The 20,336-nt window shown below is 44.3% G+C and overlaps 1 protein-coding gene across 4 annotated transcripts in view; it reads left to right on the top strand.

Annotated features, from left to right (window-relative positions):
• R3HDM2 (R3H domain containing 2) overlaps positions 1 to 20,336 on the top strand; it is a 906,692-nt gene that overhangs the window by 341,640 nt on the left and 544,716 nt on the right. For 2 of the 4 annotated variants that reach the window (XM_078688982.1, XM_078688980.1), the window contains exons 3-4: positions 9,069 to 9,265; positions 11,134 to 11,175. In XM_078688982.1, coding sequence (XP_078545108.1) covers positions 9,089 to 9,265; positions 11,134 to 11,175 — 219 coding nt within the window. In that variant the 5' untranslated portion in view covers positions 9,069 to 9,088. The remainder of the gene's footprint in view (positions 1 to 9,068; positions 9,266 to 11,133; positions 11,176 to 20,336) is intronic. The other 2 variants (XM_078688983.1, XM_078688981.1) reach the window with 1 other exon arrangement.

The raw sequence follows: 20,336 nt of genomic DNA, 5'->3' as shown, positions 1-20,336 counted from the left end.
TGTGTAAGACTGTTGCCCACTGCATGGAGATGCTGCGATTACGGATGCCTCGGACTTCCACAAGTCGTAGTGCATCTACCTTCGATGCCCCCCATTTTGCAAATGCATCTTTCCAGGAGGCTAAATGGGGCCCTGACTCTGACGGAGGTAGAGTTCCCCCCCCCCCCCCCCCCCTTTTGTGCGGCCAAGAAGTATTTTTAAGTTTTGGCCATGATTCATGTGCTTAATTCAGGTTGCACACATAATCTGTTAGTTTAATTCGACCCTATTCACTGGATTTGATTGTGGTCCTTATCCAGCGCTTACTACGTCCGTGAAACTTGGAGAACCTTGGTCTGGCAGCTGGAAGCCTCTTCGCTGCTTTATTCAGTCTGTTTTGTAACTCTTCGTATCCCCGACATTAATGACATTATTATGACAACTTGACCCTGCCTGAGGTTTTGCATCTGCAATGCCGCAGTAACCGAATTGTGTATACGCATGAGTATATTGTGACAAGGAGCCCCTCACACCACATTATAAATATGTCTTTGATTTATGGATGGTATCTGACCACCCAGTGAATTGTATCTTCTGCACCCTGACAAAGGAACTGTTGGCATAAGTTCCACTCCGAAACGTGCGTCGGCTCGGTTTGTTATTTTGAAATGATTTATGAATTGCATGTTTTGTAACTTTTTTTGTATATAGTTTGTTGTGTGTATTGTTGTCTTTTTCATTTGAGCGAAGTATGGTATGTTTGGTGTTTGTGTGGTGTCTTATTCTTGCATATCGTGTGTCATGTTGTTGTGGGACTGTTCTACTTGTATTGTGTACAGTAAAGAATTTTACACAAATGAATTTACATATAGAATTATAAAAAAAGCTTTTTTGATCAAATAAAACAGGAAAAAAATTATTGGCTTGTGGGACAATGATGTTTCTAATGTAGGATGTACCACTGATGTATTAATTCATAGGGAGAGGTTTGTCGTTATTATTCCTTGATTTTCCCTGCCCTCCTCTCCCTTTATTCAGAAACCCAGGGACCCTCTATTGTGTTTCTGGCCTTGCCAGTGCATGGTGATGCTCCGTTTGGCAAGTAGGAGAGCCAAAGACGTAAACCTCGTTTTGACTTTGTGTTGTTTGCGATGCTTGAATATGCGCAATGCGCTGGCTTCCCATGTTGCAGTATCTATTAGCCCTGTACCTCATGCTGTGTGGTGTTAATTATATTCCAGCAAGTATGTATCATTGGGCAGCTCCAGAATACGTTGAGAGAGGTCACACTAGGTTCTTGGCATCTTGGGCATGAGAATTGTGTGTTGGGGTAATATCGCAGAAGATTTTCTGGCGTCAAATATGCTCGATGTAAGATAAAATACTGTATGTTTTTGAATCAGTAGCTTCGGGATACTTTTTTGGGATACTGTAATGCCTGTTTCCATTTTTTGTCATGAGGTTCGTCCTTCCATTTTTCATGCAGGGGGGCGAGTGTTACTGCATTGAGTTCTTGGATTGCTTTGTATATCCATGTCACTATATGACGTCCTGGGTCAAGATAGCATGGAGGACTGGGTGTGTTGCCGGTTCGCTATCGGATATATTCCAGGCTCGGCGGCAATCCACCATTAGCTGCCCGTACATGAGGAACTGACCTCTAGAAAGGTCGGTATCGGCTGTCCGTTCTAAAAATGAGAGCAGGTGTCCATCTGCAAACAGCGATCCCGCCTCTGTGAGTGAGTGATCTGTCCAGGTTTGTAGGGCCCGTGCAGTGTTGTGGTTGCGATCTCTGGAAAGAACTACCAGCGGCAGAAGAAGGAAAAAAGTGGGATCGTCAGTGACATCTGGTGTATGCATTTCATGCAGGTGAGCGCCACTGTTAATTGCAATGGATACGTTGATGCAGGTTTTGATCCTGGTAGCAGCACGCGTCTGATCGCTGGAGTGAATATTGGCCCAGTGCTTGTGTGGGTCTCAACTAATGAGCGATCTGCCGTCCATCGTGATATTCACTGTAGTTGGGATGCTAGGAAGTATGCTTCAAATGAGTGATCTCCCAGCCTGCCCTGGTTCACTGGTAGCTACATTTTGGCCAGGTCTACCAGTCTACGACCCTCACCCCATATTAGGGTGCTGAGAAGGGTGTCTAGTTCCTGAAAGAAGGATCGGAGAGGGACTATATGGAGATTAGCAAAATGGTAGAGCAGTCGTGGGACAAGAACCATTTAGCCACTAGGGGTTAAGGGAAGAATTTTTCAGAAACTCACAGAGGAGCGAATGCCTGTCAGTACTTTTCGATCGGTACTCTCGTAGGCATCTTGTGGGGAGTGATACAGGTGTACACCTAAATACTGTGGTGCCGGCACACTCTATGCAAGGTAGACTCCTCAGACGCACACCATTTGTGGAGCGAGGTCAACAGATAGCGGATATATTGTGGACTTGGCCCAGTTGACCTTTAGACTGGCTACTGTCTCAGTCTGCCAGGGTGGCAAAGATCGGAGTGAGGTCGGAGGTGATGTCCCGTACGTATAGAAGCAGATCATCTGCATACATTGATACGCTATGTGTAGTTCCTGCCCGCGGGATGCCCCATTGCTCGCCCTCTTCTTGAAGACGGACTGCCAGTGGTTCCATTGCCAGAGCAGTGGGAAGAGTGGGCATCCCTGCCTTGTGCCCCTCGACATTATAAAAGAGCCTGACCCTGAATGTTGACCTTGTGTATATTAGTTAAGTGTATGCTCGTAATCATGGCCCCACTCCTTCGGCCATGTTCCCGCCAGCCGGTGATTCTGTAACAGCAAAGAACCTGGGCATCCAGGTGGATAACACTCTCTCCTTTAAGGCTCAAGTAGCAGGACTTACAGGGAAGTGTTTTGCCATCTTAAGGATGCTGAGGAAGTTTTTGCCGTTCCTCTCCTTGGAGCATAGAAAGATCACGGTGCAGGCGCTGATAGGATAGCGCTTAGACTACTCTAACATCCTTTATCTAGGCCTCCACGAGTATCTCCTGACCCGTCTTCAGGTGGTCCAGAATTCGGCAGCCAGGGCCATTTACCGGCTAACCAGAAGAGCTAGGGCCAGCGACCTTCTTAGAGCGTTGCACTGGCTGCCGGTTCGTAAACGCATCACTTTCAAGACCTTATGATGGCGTTTAAAGCTCTACATAACATCGGAGCAATGTATCTACAAAAAAGGGTCAACTTCTACTTTCCATCCAGACCCCTGAGGTCAGCTGCCTTGGCCAAGGCAATCGTGCCGGTAGTGCGACGTGCACGATGTGGAGGTCGTTCCTTTACCTACCTTGCTCCACGTCTCTGGAACGAGCTACCTCTGACCTTACGCGCTAGCTCTAACCTGCTCGCATTTAGAAAGGAGCTGAAGACTTTTCTCTTTTCCCAATAATTTCTTTTTCTTCTGAGCACTTTCCTTCGCCGGTGGTATTCTTTGTTGGTTGCTGGTGCTTGTTCTTGATCTGCAGCGCCGGGACGCTCTTCGGAGCAGCTGTGCGCTATATAAAACCCCCAGTAACATAACATAACATAACTCCCACCTTTCGGAGCACAGCAAATACGTATGGCCATGACGGCATATCGAAGGCCTTTTCGAGGTCTAAGACTAGGCACGCAGCCCGGGGAATCTGCCCTGAACCTGATCATGTCCATGAAACAGTTGCCAAATGTTGTTGGAGGTATCTCTTCCCGGGACGAATCCTCATTGGTCTAGGTGTATTAGTGTTGGAAGAATCGAGGTGTAATGCTTCTGCTAATATTTTGCCAACGATTTTGTAATCTGCTGACAACAGGGCACTGGGTCGATATGAGCCCAGGTGATGGGGGTCTCGTTCTGGTTTTGGGAATGAGACCATTAATGATTCCCGGAGAGGATTGTGGGGGTATACCTTCTTGAAGTGCTGTTTTATACATTTTCTATTTGTCGTTGAACTAACAGTGTGGAGAATGTGCAGTGGAATTCTAGTGATAGGCCATCGAGACCAGGGGCTTTATTTGTGGCCAGGGTTTGTATTGCTTGCATCACTTCTGTTGAGGTAATTTTACATCTAGAGTGCTTTTATCATTTGCCGCTATGCATGGCAACGGGTGCGCATCTAGGAATCTGTCTATTGCCTCTGTTTCTGTCAAGTCAGGGACTGTGTATAGAGCTGCATAATACTCGCGAAATGCATGCATTATGTCTGCCTGGGATTGGTCTAGTGTGCCTGTGATGGTGTTCACTTTGGTTATCGGGTGAGGAGCAGTGTCTTGTTTGATAAGCCATGCTAGCAGTGTGCCTGCTCTATCTCCTCTGTGTACTCTGGCAGCGTGCCCTTTAAAATTGTATCTCCTGAGGTCTGCAAGCAACTCTGCATACGTGGTGTTTGCGTCTGCTACCTGCACCAGTGTCTCTTCATTTGTATCTGCTGTCTGTGTCATTGTTGCTAATTTCCGTTCCTCTTCTAGTATGTGCCACTCTAGGGTTTATCGTACCCCGGAGATGTGTTGGATACATGTCCCTCCAATCACCACCTTGAACGCATCCCATTCCGTTGCTCTTAGTGGATTTTGTTTTGGTGTTTTCACTGAAGTAATTCTGACTGTGTGTTTGTTTACTCTTGCTTAAACACCTGGTCCTCCACACATTTAAGTGGTAGGCACCAGATAGGGACTGGGAATGGGGTGGCTGCCATCCTAGAGTTAGCGTGTGTGCGTCATGATCAGATAGGACCCTACCCGACCCAGGTACTCTGTCTTCTGGGCCATAGGGATAATGTGTGAGGAGCATAAGAAACAGTCAAGGCGGACTCTGAGGTCGTGGTATAGAGTGAAATGAGTATAGTCTGGTATTTGGATATTTACTGGGCCGTGCATCTGTCAGTGATCCGTGATTGCGCTATGGCCAGGGAGGCCGGGTGGGATCCTTCTAGTGAGATGTTTTGCGTACAGTTATAGTCTCCTCCCAGGGCATTGTAGTGTATTGGGGTAGTGTGCTGAAATGGAGTCCCAGTATTTCCCATCTCCGTGTTTGGCACGTAAATACTGCCCAGCAGAAGTGGTTGGCCATCTAGGAGCCCCTCCAGCAGGGTAAAGTGGCCTTCCGCAACAATCGTTCTAGATAGTTCCTGGAACTGAACCCCTGGTCCCAGCCAAATGAGTGCTCACTGTGCAAACACACAGTATGTAGTTGTGCAGAATGTACCTCGTCAGCACTTGCGTAATTTGTCTAGCTCTCCTGTCGTTAAATGCGTTTCGTGTAGCATTGCAAACTGCGCATTGTCATACACTGCATATTTCTTGCGTGCAGTGTGCATGCCTCGCACATTAAGTGTGAGGATATTAATATCACATTTTCACACCATGAGGTGTTTTGAATGTTATGACTTGGGTGTCACGAAGAGAAGTGGGGCAGGGTTGTTGTATGTGCACCTCTCTGGGCTCAGTCTTGATGCCACCCATGGGTTTATTTCTCTCATCCAACTGAGATCATACATTCAGTGTATTAGTAGGTGACGAAATGAGGGATGTTAACCGGGGTAGGAGGTATTCCCAATACTTGGGACCTACCGCAACAGGCGGTACATCCAAACTTTGCATGTCACTTAAACTCTTTGTTGTGGGGTCTAGTTGGCCGCGCATCTACGCGGTCTCCGTGGGTGGCATTTGTAGGATTTATGTATGTCGGTGACCTGTCATGTTCCGTGCTGGTTCACACACTACATTATTTCACAGTCATCTGTTAAGTGAAATAGGATACATGGTTAGTAATAATTACAGTTAATATCACCTTGTCTGCTGTCTGCGGCGTCACCAATGGTGGGGTCACAGAGCCTGTTTGGATACAGTGTCATCAATACCCTCTTCTGATGTGAAGATATGGGGGTCTCTGTCGTAATGTGTTGCTGGTGAGGCTGGTCCTATTTCTGCTGCTGCCTGTAGGGCTTTACTGCGCTCAGCAATAATTTGCTTTAAGTCCGGGGATTTTGTAAGTTGGGAGTGGGTCACAGATTTGGAGCACCTGTTTTGTCTTTTAGGGCGACGTGATTATTCTTCATTGTTTGATGACGATTCGTTTTTAAAACTTTTTTTTATAAGATTGCGCTTGGGTGATTTTGACAGTTTTGATCCACCTAGTCATGGGCTGCCTTAGAATCCGTAAATAATATGGAGGAACCATAAATAAATAAATTGCGCATTGTTTGATTCGTGCTGGAAATAGCAGTGAATATTGTATTCCTTATTGGCATAGGTTGCTTTTCACTTTGATAAATAAGGATTGTGGGCGTTGCACTGCTCAGGAATAGTCTGGGAAGAGCATTATGTAGTCGTCTTCAATTTGGGTAGGCCCATGTTGTCTAGCCACACGGAGTACCTCGTCCCTGTCTCTGTAGTGGAGGAATTACGCAAGTAGTGTACCGGGTGGGGAGCCCGACGAGCTGGCACACTGTGTGCCCTTTCTATTGAGGTGAAAGCAGTAAGGTCCGTATCCGGTGTGGAAGTGCGGGTGCAGGTTTCTATACATTTGATGGGATTTGTCCCCTCTATGCCTTCCGGAAGGCCTCAGACGTGAATATTGCATCCCCGCGAGCATTCTTCAAGGTCATCTGCGCGTTCCTCTAGGCTCATCACTCCGTCTAGCAGTGTCCGCACTGTTTCTTGTTGCGTTTTGGCTAGTGGTTGGTCAACGGCAATCTTCTTTCCTCAAGTCAGCCACTTTTTCCCCAATTTTCTGTGGTCATCGCAAAACAAGCTAAGATCCGTAGCCAGGGTGCCAAATGTTTCTTACATCGAGACCCTAAAGTGCTCAATAGCTTCCAAAACTTTGTCTAGCTTTTCCGACATGGTCAATGCAGGGGGTGCCTCAGCGTCTCCCTGCTGCAGTTTAGTAACTGCAGAGCTGTTTTGCGTTGTAGCTGGCATCAGGGAACCTGTGTGGGAGCGAAGCTTCCCCATTCTGTGCGAAGTCAGGTGTGTCCTTTTGAGGGCCCACCGATTGGTTTGCCTTTAACTGAGGCTTATCCGCTCTTTGTGCTTTAGTTGGGCCTTAACGACAATGGGGTAGAAAGGGGTTTTCGCTGCATTGAATATACTGACCAGGGCCACACCTCAATGTTGGTGCTGAATGGCGCGCTTCCCAATGCCTGTCTTTGTTTGCGTAACTCTATTATTATTCTTTGATTTATCTTTTATTTACTGTCCTATGGTTTTCCCCCTTGCTCTGTTGCTGCCTCCATTTACTCCATCAGCCGCCTCCCCATCTTGTTAAAAAATAAAAATAAAAGGGGAGTGCTTAGTAGTGCAGCTGCAATTTGCTGCCAGGTTGCTCCTCTGTAATTAAAGTACTTATTGGAGCACTTTCTGTGTTTTATTTACTGTTCAAAGATGTCCGCTGCAATCTTGGGGCAGTGAATAGAAACAAAACGGCCGGTGTAGGATTACTCTCACACACCCATGCAGTTTGTCAGTGTTTTTTAGGTCGAGCCCAGGCAGCGCATGCGCTGCTCTGCAAGGCATACTATAGTCAGGTAGGGACTTGAAGCTCCGCCCACTCCCTACCCATATTTCTCATTGGCTTTTGTCATTGTCCACTGTAAACTGTGGCTGCTCATTGGCCAAAAGGCTTAGTAGTCCCCTCCTTAGTGCTGCCTTGTCCCATTTTATAACCTCCCATGGTGACACCCCCTGTTACATATGTTACTCTGTAGGCTTTAATTACAGTCTCTGAGCGCTATCTTCTCAAATAGCTTTCTCCTGCCTGCAACAGCAGGCAGGAAACACCCTCTCCTAACTGTTTTTTAACAAACTATGCAATAGGTCTCGCATTTGTGAGCATTTTAAGCTATTGGCATTGTAAATGACAATGCCTTTTATTTATCTTTTTTTAAAACAATACATTATCATTTACAATGCCAATGGCTTAAACTCTCACAAATGCAAGACCTATTGCATTGCAAATGCTTATTTTTTGTGCCAGTAGTGTTCAGCATCAGCGAATATTTTTTTGCCAATCTGCAAAAGCGAGACTTATTGGCTTTGCCAGGTTAAATATGATTACACTTTTCCTGCTTTACTTATATTTGATAGGCTTACGTTTTTAAAAACTAGTCATTAAGATGTTTGAAGTCATGTACCACTTATTCAGCAAAGTGAGCAAGCCTGTTTAGTGGCTCCTCATTTCATAGTCTGACAGCCATAGCTCTTGGTGAGTCCAATATATTCCACTAACCAAGACAAGAGATCAGATTTTTTTTAACACGTTTCTATGATGATCATCGCTTACGTAGAGATCTCACTGCATGGAATGGTAGTGTAAAATGCATATTGAAAGTCCAGTGTAACCCTCTTTCCTGTGAGCGATGTTGATGCTTGTAAAACTACATGGAAGCGATTAAGTTGTGTATTTTTTCCTACACACACAAATTAAACCTGCAAGCATAAGCATAGGTTTTGGCCTGGGCAGAGAAATTTAATTTGTCCACACACTAGGACACCGCTTTCCCTTAACCAGTTACATCTGTCATAACCATATCAGCGAATGCCATCTTTCCCAGTTAGCATCATTCAGCTTGTAGTGACAGCTAAATGAATGTCTAGCACGGTCGCTGTTAGCCAGGCATGTAGCATCTATTGAGCAAATATATACACCACCTCCTCATTTCAGAGTCTGACAACCACAGCTCTGGACAAGTCCAACATATTTTACTCACCAAGAGCAGAGACCAGCTTCTTTCAATTCTCAGCCTGTTGATTAAGAACACCCTTCTAGTCTTTCTGAGTAGATTAAAAGCTCATTTCCTATCATTCTTTCTTTTTATATTATTTATATTGCAGGTATATCAGGATTAAAATGTATCCTTAAAGTATTGTACCGTTTAGAACTATTGCACAGGTCTCTTTATTAAATATAGAAACATGGAGATTTGGAGCTTTCTCATGCATAATGTAGGTCATACATTTTGAACTGAGATTACTGAATAGAAGCATAATTTCTTCTCATCATTTTTCTAACTCTTCTAGCCTTTTAGAATGTTATTAATTCTGTAGTTTAATGGGCTGCAAAATAAAGTCTGCATTGTGTCCTTCGTTTTCTAGGTCTCCTCGGATTGTCCTCAATGATGCTGACGATGTCCAACAGTAACACTACGCAAGAAACGCTGGAGATCATGAAGGAGTCTGAGAAGAGGCTAGTAGAGGAGTCTGTAAACAAAAGCAAGTGCTTGTCCAGGTCACCGAGCAAGGAAGAGGTGGAGAAGGAGACTGATGAGTCCTATTCGAGGCAAGAATCCCAGGTAAGACCATGCGTTGAACAGTGGTAATGGGAACTAGGAAACTGGTGACTTCTTCAAACAGTTTGGATGTCTGTCATGCCCTGCAGCTCCAGAACAAAAACAACCTGCCAGAGACCTCGAACACTCCATTGGGGTGGATAGCCCAATATGTCCCTTAGTTATTATCTGGCACTCGGAATCCTATGACATTCTTCTTTCCTGACCGCCTTCTGAATATTCCCGTTTTCAGAGTGGGTGAGAATCACTGAGATAGCCTAACTGCAAAGTGCTCAGCATGGCACACAACTCTGCTTTAGGCTAAAGTAGAGTTGTGTTCCATTCTGAGCACTTTGTGGCAGGTAAAACTTGTAGACTGGACACTACAACTGCTAGAGCAGCAGGCATTCAAACCAGGTGTCCATTAAAGAGATGGTGCTGCAGGTCGACACCAGCCTGGGTTTGTACCTATTTTACAGAAATGCAGCTGTTCGGTTATAGGGTTGATGTCGAGATGATTGTTGTATTTAACTCCGAACAAATGCAGGAAATGTCTGAGCTGCCAAGGGGGGAAGCTCTGTGGGCTAGCTGCACCTGTGGCAGACCAGATTGTCCCATATATAAATCTGACGCATTACCTGCACGTCTCCGCTTGTATTCGCACTAGGTGTAGGTGCAAGGGCTGTGATTGATGCGTTAGTTGCACTTGTTTCAGTGTGGCTAGCGAACCTGAGTTTGAACTAGTTCTCGATGGCTGAGCTTAACGCATTAGCTGCACTTGTTGACTGCTCTTGTTTCAATGTGGAGGCTCTGTGTTCGAACTGTGACCAGCTGCTCCATGAGCTGTGCGGGGTGCTTTAGCTTCAGACATTGTGTTTGAACTTGATGCCAGTACAAGAGTAGTGTTCGTTGCTTTCCTGGTGCAGGTTTCAGGACAGATGGAAGTTCTGTGTTTGAATATGGGGCTGGTGTAAGTGCTATGCTCAGTGTATGATTAGATTTCCTATATCTGACCTTGTGCTAGCAGAAGGCCCCCTCCTTGATGCAGAAACTGCAATGTTAGTTACATTGGTTTGGCACGCATAGAGGCCCGTGTTTGAATTTGGAGCTGGTTTAGGAGCTCTGCTGTGTGCATTAGCTCCACTGTCTTCCCCCCCCCCGTAGAAAGAGAGGCCCTATGTTTGACCCTGATGGGGTTGTACTGTGTTGTTGTCTGTGTCCTAGCAGCACATTTTGGAGTATAGATATAAATCATCAGTTTGAACTTCGTGCAGGTGGTTTAGCTGCACATGTTTCAGTACAGATTGAGGCTTTAAGTTTGACCTTGGTTCTTTTTTCAAAGCTGTGCATGGTGCTTCACCTGCTCTTATTTCAGTACAGCTACACATCCCGTGTTGACATTTGGTGCCTGGACGTGGGCTGTGTTCTAATTTAACGTCACATGAGAACACTTCTTCAGTATAGGGTGGTTTAGTAGGAGGGCCGAGTGCGATACATTAGCTGCATTTCTTCGTTTTGTTTATTACATTATGGATACAGCCTCTCTAGTATGAGCTAGGAGCTCGTGCAGATGTTATGTTCGGCGTATTGCTCGTTTTAGCGTGTACAGAAGCCCGATAATGCATAACTGTAGATTATTTATAGCGCTAAGGCCCACCATTGGTACAAGGGCCTGTGTACGCATTTCATTCAATAAGTCTTGCACTGTTTTGTGTGTGTGTATGTATGTGTGTGTGTGTATATATATATATATATATATATATATATATATATATATATATTCATATATATTCCTATTTTTGTCTATTACTCCTTCCCCCCCTTTTTTGTTGATAGTATTATTTTAATGGTTCTGTTCTTTCTCTCTCCCCCTCTTTTCACAATTGGCGCAGAGGCGGACACCGAATCACAGCCATGCCAGGAAAAGAGCCAAGGTACAGACTCTCTCCTCGTCCCCCTCTGTTGTTTTTTTCCCTCTTCCATGCCCTGCTTTCTGCGCGCAGCTGAGCTTCTCAGGCTGGCTCACTGCATACAGAGAGGTGATGCGCTGGCACCTCTGCCACCCCCGCCTCCTCTTTTTGTTGGATCCTGCTTTTCCAATTAGCGATGTCACGCTGTTTTAATGTCAGAGCGGTTACGAAGTCTTACAGGGGTGTGTAGTCATAAGCCAGCAACATAGGCCAACCAAAAAAATCTAGGAAAAAGCACTTTATGCACGCTTTTCACATATACTATATCCATGCTATTTTTAGATGTTTGCAGACTAATTTTTTGTGGGATTTCGGCAAACTGTGATTGATGAAAGTCATGAGGCCACGCGAAAAATGTCATGTTGGAAATCTGAAGTTTTTTCTTTTAATATAAACGGTTGATTCCTCTTTCTAACCCCGCACAAACTCCTCCCGCTCAATAAAAGGTAGCATTCCCTAAACTCAGTCATGTTAAAACTGAGTCCATTTTAGAGTGCCCCCACAGAAAGGTAGCAGGCTGGGACTTTTTTACTTTGCATTCTTTAACTCAAATGATGTAGCTTGGCATTGTTCTCAAACAAATTATAGTTGAATAGATGCTGCAGGCAACGCATTCTAAAGCTGCAGAGACTTCTTGGTACGTATATTGCTGGCCCCATGAGTTTGGGGTCTCAGGGCCCTGTTCTTGGTAGTTTGAAAGCAACTTTTGCAAGAGGCTGACTTCGTTCATTCATTTAGCGACTAAATTCACTGGAATCAAACACCTTGACGAGAATGCTATTTCATGATGTCCATTGATGATCATAAGAACTGTGCAGTCCTCCCCATGAATGAGATTCCACAGCACAGATTACAAAAGTGTACATTAGTACAATTTTCTACCAGAAAAACCTTTTGTAAATAATAAAACTGTATTTTAGCACAACACAATTTATGCTATATTGACAAGTGTTCCCATATTTTCTTTAAAAAAAAACAACAATTTTAATTGATAATAACCGCTCAACTTCTAAAAGTAACAAGAAACAAGCATTTACAATGCAACGGTTTCGCCTTTGGAAAAGTTAGAGCTATTGGCATTGTAAATGACAAAATTTGTATTTATGTGTTGGTTTTGAAAACAGATAAATAAATGGCATTGTCATTTACATTGCCAATAGCTTAATCTTCTCGACCTGTTCGATACACAGCAAGCGCCTTACCCGCTTAGTTCCAAGCAACCTGAAAATACCTCCAGGGGCATGCCTGGGCGACCTTAACATTAGTCTCCAGAAATTCAGTACATTTTATCAACAAGAATCGCAGAACAGTACAGACCTAAGTTTTAAAAGTGATATGGGACCATATAAATGCTACAAACCTGTATGTACATAACGTAATACACAAAACAAGAAAAAAAAAAGAGTAGTGTAGTAAAATGTATATGTTTAGTAAAATCTGAACTCTTACTTACAAAAACATGCTAAGTGAAATACCTTTTTAAATCAACTACACGACAAGTGAAGCAGTCTGTTTATACTGGCAATGCATTGAAAGCTGTCACTGAACAAAACTACTGTGTCATCAGAGTTATCCGGGTGCAAGCGGATATCAGCCTACAAGGAAACACAAACGCTTACTACATCAAATATCTCGTACACTGTTTAGGTGATGTACTCGTTCAGAAGAAAAAGTAACTTTGGCGAATTTTCAAATCTTTTTTACACAAAGGAACGGATAATTATAAAGTTGCTTATAGAGCACCTGGTTACTTCAGCCAGTGTTCCTGGGCTAAAACTTCATACTCAGGCAACACCTATGTGGCAAGCTCCAATATAGTTTTAAGCCAATCCAAATAACCAGGTTTTAAGCCTCCTTTGAAAGATCAATTCAGAGATTCCTTGCCCGAGTACCAGGGGCAAGGCATTTCACTGTTTGGAAGCCAGCCAGCTAAAGGAGCAGCTGTATAAATACGTATTTTCTGAGTCACAGCGTTATTTTCTGTTAAATATTTAATATGAGTAGAAGTACCGTAGTGTGCAGGTCACAAAGCGTTATTACGAGCATTTTCTAAGCATGTCACTAAGCTTCTTAATTATGTTTGGGCACATTTCAGCAATATTAGGTTTATTACTAGTTAAAGAAAACTTGCTTCTCTGCATTTCTTTGGCCTATATACATAGCTATGACTGTCTATTACAGTTTGCACATTTCAAATGCGTGTCATTTCAGCTTTCAATTTCACAGTAATCATTGCACATTTTAAACTGCGAATCTAAAAAATGTGTATTTTAATTAGTGGACCTTACCAATATCTCAGAGACATTTGTCATCCTCAGAATGTTGAAAGACTAGATAAGCCCTGTTTAAATTCGAACGAGTTACTGTTACAGATGCTTTAACCCACTAAGCTGCATTTTTACTGAATTGATAAGGTATGGCATGTGTATCACAAAAGCAAGTGCTTCGACGGTCAAAGTCTTTTCTGTGAAGAGCCAGAAGGAATTTATGTTTTAAGAGGAGAAGCTTGCAAGATTTTCCTTTTCAGTGTAAGCGTTTAAACGGTGTCTTTCATTCTAAACCTTAATGGGCTAAACATTTCTATACATCGTTACTGAAACAAAAGGGTGCAATAAATTGTAGAGAGTGACGTCGCTGGCGGTTCTGGGGAACAAAGCCAGCAAAAGAGCTGTCATGAGCAAGGTCTTTCAGCCAATATGTGGGTGAACTGGTAAGACACGGAAGACAATGACAATGCATAAGGGAATGACAGTGCAAAAGTACACCTCGCGTAGCTTTGGCTGCTAAAATACTCGGAGGCTGCGTCACCCGTTCTCGCTTTAATTCACTCCACTGGAAGTGACAGCACAGGCAATCTGAAGGTCAGCTGTCCTGCATTAGGTTTCGGTGACATAACGATCACAAGGGGCTGCGCAGAAAATGCGTATCCAGTAGGAAAAGGGGCATGGGTTAGTGTCAGTGTCGGAGAGATGGCCAGCGAAAGGTAAACGAGGTGAGAGTATGTATATGCCAGGCGTAGGTTTGTAATATAACTACACTCGTCTTTAAAAGTGGGAAACAGTATGATGTTTGTTTAAAAAAAAAACACGTACGTCGATGTTTCCCTTAGTCTTAAATTAAGTGAGATGTCCACAATTGCTCAGATGAACTGCGACCTACAAGGCGTCTTTTTTTGCCCCACTGCAGGTGGCTGGAGCGTTCAGCTCCAAGAAGGTGCCTGAGTCCTTCGTGACAAACCTACAAAACCTGCCAACTACCTGCTTTTCTTGTGCTCAGTCCCCTGCGCGGTAGATGACGGACGCACCCCTCCCTGCCAGTACCACCCTGCTGCCCAGCTAGTAACGCCCTCGGCCTTTCCACAGTCTCCTCGACGCTGCACTTCACAGTGACCCCTGCTTCCACATCCAGGCGACCAGCAAGTAACCCCACTTGTCATCGCCGAACATCAGAATCCCTACGCGAGGGGAAAGCAGTGCCGCTATTTTAGACTATGTTCATTTCACTTTCAACTACATACGTTAGGCCCGGTGACAGTGCCATTCTGAGATTTTATCCAGAATCAGGTTGCATTTTTTTACCGGGTTTGAAAGCATATCACGCGCTATTACTGAATGCAACGAAAGACTCGCTTCTTGTTTAAGTTTCTGCCTTACCAAACATACTTGTATATTATGTTGGTTAAAATCTCACGAGTGTGCATTTTGTTGTAATTGATGACTTTGGTACACTATTTTGCGATTTACCAACCGAAGGAAAAGAATGGGGGTTGAAAATAAACGCTAAACGAAACAAGTCAGGTCCCGGGCCAGCCAGCCAATCACAGCGCGGCCCGGGAAATGACGTCACGGGGGTGTCCCGGGCCGGCAGCCAATCACAGCGCGGCCCGGGACAAAGGGGCGGGGACTTAAAAAAAGCCAGAGAAACGCCCCCGAATCGCGCTTTCCCCGAGAAAGCGTGATTGACAGCCTCTGTCTGTCTCCCAATAGCTAGCCTCCATTTATGGAGCTCGCCAATGAGAGACAGAGGCGGGTCATCAATCCCACATAGAACTCAAGAGGTTTTTTAGAGCATGCGCACTACGTGCGCACTTGCAGGCAAAACCTAAAAACTTTAAAAGAAACATTTTTAAAGAAAAGGGAAAAGCATGGCAATTTGGCTAAGTAGGCTGCAGCTTGAAAAGGCTGGAAAACTGACACTGCTCTTTTATGAAATCTCTTTCCACCAGTATCCCATCATGGTCTTTCAGTGGCAGTTTCCCCAGTTCTTTGTTTCAGCTCTTGTCTTCAGGTTCCTGGAGCACAGATCGTGACCTTTCTTTGGCTTCTTTCTTAGGAAAGACCTTACTTAGTTGGCTTCCTTTGACACCTCTTCAGCCAGTGTTTTTTTTGCTTTTTGACAAGACTTTTTCTTTCTGCCTCAGAAAAATGACCTTTAATTTATTCAGTGTTTTGTATAGCGCAAACTTGAACCCGTAGGGTATCGGAGAGCTTCACAGTTTAGGACAAGGTAACTTTCCCGGTACAGCATTAAAATATTCTAGTCCAGTTCAAAGTTGTCACAGCTACATCTTTTGATAACTGCTTTAGTACATTCGCAGGCTGTAAGACTAGAGGGACCATGCCCTCAAGGGAAGCAAGACCCTGTAAGAACAAATGACATTAGCTCATGGTAAAAAGCGCTTGTGTCCTTGAGCGAGAGTATTTGGGCAAGCCATGTGTGGATGCTCTGTAATGTTTACGGTAGGAATTTACTCATTAGGAAGATGTTGACAAGTGGCCATACTTTGGCGGTAAGTAAACTACATCAGAACTTCACCTTCTGTGTATCCTTGGCCTCCAGAACCCAATCTTCCAAGCGAGGGTGAATTCGACTGGAGCAAGTAAAAAAGAAATATGAGGGACAGAGAAAATCAGACTTGACCGCAAGGAGGAACCTCCAGAAATGCCAGGAATCTCTGTTTGAAATTCCATTGAGTATGGAGAAGAGGCTTCTAGCTTAGCTTTGACCACTGTCTATGCAGCCCCCCCACCCTTACCCCAATCAAGACTTACACCATTGACGTCAAAGCACACAGCATTGAGCATTACCTTTTGCCTGCTTTATGGATAAAGAAGCTTAAGTCCAGAAGGCTGCCTCCAACCTCATACTCCATATTGCAGGGTGTACTTTCTCATTTAAAGAAATTTCAACTTTGATTGTACTTTCTGATCGGTATTTCTCACAAAGATCTTGAAATTCGAGGCACTCAAACTCCTTCAAGAAGGGTCCACTCTCTGACTATGCCTCTGCAGGATATCGTTCCTATTCAGTCCTTGAAACCTATTGTTCCTCCTCCTCTTCTTTGATCACTTCTTCCTCCTCAAGCTCACATGGATCCTGTAAAACCCTTGTGATGAAGGTCTTGTTCTTGTTGTAGATATGGGTCATGTTGTTCTCCTGTCTCTTTACAATACCATATGAGATCCCTCATTCTTGAACGTCACTTCCAGTACAAGATCTCACAAAACTTGTGCCCCTTGGTTTCTAGGACTATATCCATTTCAGCATCCTCCATTAAGAGATAATCACCAACACACTCAGTCTCCCCTCCAGCCAAAGTATCTCCTGGATGTATTAACACCTTCCATGTAGTCCTAGTCCGATAAGCAGCTTAACTGAAAATCCCCATACGTGCAATACCTTCAGAGATGTAGCCATATTCGAAACATGTACTCTGAAATCGTTATTGTGCCGTCTGCTTCCATTAGTGCCAGACCGCCTGCAATCAGCTATTTCTAGTAAACCGCTATTCCTAGTCTCTGCATCAGCAAAGTCTATTTCATCATCTCAGAGATGCAGGTCTCCTAGACAGGAGCCTCTATTTGTCAGGACTGATTTCCCAACCTCCTCCTCGGTTTTAATTGTCTCAGCGGCAACAAAAGAGGAAGCCACTGCACCTTTGCCAACTATTCTTCTAGACAAAGAAAAAAAGAGCCTGGATTCTGTGCGATGCAAAATGTGTGGCTTAGGGATACCGCTATGAAACCAGCAAGTGTGACTGCTCTACAGCGGATATATGACTGAACTCTCCGGCATGCCTAAAGAGATTTGCTGGTGAGTTCCCCTGACACAGAGGATGATAATGAAATTATACCTGAGAGAATGTTCTGTAATCAAATATTCAGTGCTGCAACAGATTCATCTGATATGGCTGCAAACAGATTTTTCCACTGGTAGTCAATGAGACCATTCTCATGACTGCATCTAACTGGTTTGAAGTCAGAAACGCCATGCACTCTCAAACTTCCTTTTTCAAGCAGCACTCTTCGAATCCCATGCAGCCAAAAATTTGTACAGGATGAAGGCAGAACTGGAGATGTTGAAGACTTTTGGATTAGAGAAAAGGAAGAATTACAGTAAACATTACAGCTATCAGGACTGTCTGTATTCCTAACAGTGTTCAAACCCCTGAGCGGCCTCAGCAGGAACACCAGCAGAGGCAGCAGTACCAGCCAGGAGGTTTATCAAGAGGTAAAGGAGTTCATCAACCCTTTGTGGCTGCAGGGATACTTCCAGTGGGAAACAGTGACCCCCTCCTTTCTCCAATCTTCCTTTGCTTGTCATTCCGGTAAAAGGAAGTATCACAGAAATTTTGCGAGTGCAAAATGTTACATCCGACAAATGGGTGCTGATTATTTTCCAAGGTGTCTAGACTCTCAAATTAGGGTCCCACCATTTACAATCCTTCAAATCACTTTCACCAGGAACTACTACAGCAGGCAGTGAACTTACAAAAGCAAGCAACGGAGGAAGTCTTCGATTTCCCAGAATGAAAGGGTCATTTATTCCTGGTACATTCTGGTTTGAAAAAAGGATACAAACACTAATTCACACCTACTGACAACCTGAAATTAGCCAACAAATGAGTACAAAAATAAAGAGAAATTCGGGTACTATCCGTCCACCTGATCTACCCTCAGCTACACCAAGGAAGACTGGATGTGTGCAGTTTATTTCCAGGATGCCTATTTTCACATTCTAATTGCGGCAAAACATTGAATGTTCCTGTGGCTTCGAGTGAGCAAAGATCATCCTTAATACAGATTACTTCCATTTGGGCAAAAGTCGTCCGCAACACTTTTCTTGAATTGCATTACAATGGTGTCCACATATTTGAGAAAAATTGCAATCTGTTTTTTGTACTTCAGAGGATTGGCTGTTAATTGCATCTTCTCATCAGCAAGCTCTCATTCATTCCCAATAGATAGTGGACACTTTTCAGCGCTTCAGTTTGAAAGTGAATCAAACCAAGTCAGTACCAACTCAAGTTCAAGTCATTCATTGTCTAGAGGCTGTGCTGGACACCAAAACCGCAAACCTGTTTCTTTGTATGAAAGACTTGGCTTCTATCAGCCTGCAATGTCAGTCTTCACAGGCTTAAACATCTAACCACCAGACAGATTTTCTCTCTTTTGGATTTGGCAGCCTCTCACACATTTCTGGTTTCCAGGGCATGCCTCCATAGGAGACCTCTCCAGCAATCTCTCGTGGACCACTGGTCTGAATTTCCAGGAAAATTAAAAGACCTGGTAAAACTTTCTCCAGTCATTCCCATGGTGGTGCAATAAGTCTGTATTTTAAAGGGAGTTTCTTTCAACTAGGAATGTTCTTACTAAAGTGATAGTAACTAATGCCTCACTGACATGGTTGTAGATTATCCATGTGTGCACACACCAGAGTCAGGATACATGGTCCCAGATCAGAATGTCCTACAGCATCAACCCCCTGGAACTCTGTGTAGGTAAACCTTGCTCAAGTTTTTTTCTCCTGGCTTTTCAGTCCATTTATGTCTTTGTTCAAATGGACAAAACAACAGAGAGGTTTTGAATAAGCTGGGTGAGGCACCCGGTAGACATTTCTTTCTCTAGACACCCAAGCCATTTGAAAGTGGCTGATAGCCAATAATCTGAATCACCACAGCTTACTTCCCAGAAGAGTGAGCTGCAGAGACTGATGCTGTGAGCCGAATTTAAGAGAATTAGGAGTAGGTCATAAATGTCAAATTTCATTGAAAATGCCTTCGGCAAAAGCAGTTTCCTTGCAATTATCTTTTGACAAATGCCAAAGCAAGAGCGGTCTCTACATTGCCTTCAGGTACAACCAAGCAGGGATGAAGGAAAATGCTTATTTCATAATCTGCTCACGGAAATTTCTTTACTCTTTCCCTCCTATTTCCCTGTAACAGTCGGTTCGTGTTTAAGTGACATTCCAAAACCATATGATCCTCCTAGCACCAAATTGGCAAGACTTTGGTGCTGCACAGAATTTCTGATGGATACATCTGCCAGTGGATTCCTCACCTTGTGAATATCCCTCTGCGTCAGCAACGTTCGGAAAATTATTTTGTAGCACGCCGGCGTGGACGACGTCACAGGAGCACGGCATCGCGTGCGACTCCGACTGACGTCACTGACTCCTTATTAGGCCTACGTCGGCGTGATGACATCAGTTCCCTTTTTTCCGCGTCGTCAACGCTAACTGTTTCTTGGGATCTTCTATTGTACGGATAGTAACTTTGTTACTTTTTTGGATTTCTGGTTACTGTATCTGTTTGGTGTTGCTGTCTTCTGTCGAGATCTCATCGAGGAAGCCGGGGCTTAAACCATGCGATACGTGTGGAAGGATGATGTCCATTACCGATCCTCATGGTGACTGTTTATGGTGTCTGGGTTTGGATCACGACGTCAAGGGTTGTGGATCCTGTTTTAAGATGAACCCTAAGGCTCTTCAGGAACGAGAGGCAAAACTGCTTGTTGCCAAATTGAAGGGTAAGGATACCGAGAGAGCTCCGAGGTCAAGATCGAGACGCTCGAGGTCCCAGTCGAGGTCGGCTTCGAAGTCTGCTTCGGGTCATGCTTCTGGCTCATCAAAGAAGAAACATAGGAGAAAAAAGCACAGTTCGAGACATCATTCCAGCAGGGAGTCGGACTCGAAAAAGAAGTCAACTTCACGAAAACATCGTAAGGGCATGATATCTCCCTCTCCAGTTGGTAATCCGGAAGGTGAGGCCACACCTTTACAATCTCGTGAGCCTACTCCGTCTCCGAAATCGAATCCGTCTCCGGATCAGTCTTCGGAGCATGAAG

The sequence above is a fragment of the Lissotriton helveticus genome, chromosome 1_1 (genome assembly GCF_964261635.1).
Source record: "Lissotriton helveticus chromosome 1_1, aLisHel1.1, whole genome shotgun sequence".
Lineage (NCBI taxonomy): Eukaryota > Metazoa > Chordata > Amphibia > Caudata > Salamandridae > Lissotriton > Lissotriton helveticus.
Note: the sequence above shows the minus strand (reverse complement) of the source record. Positions and strands in the feature narration are given on the sequence as shown.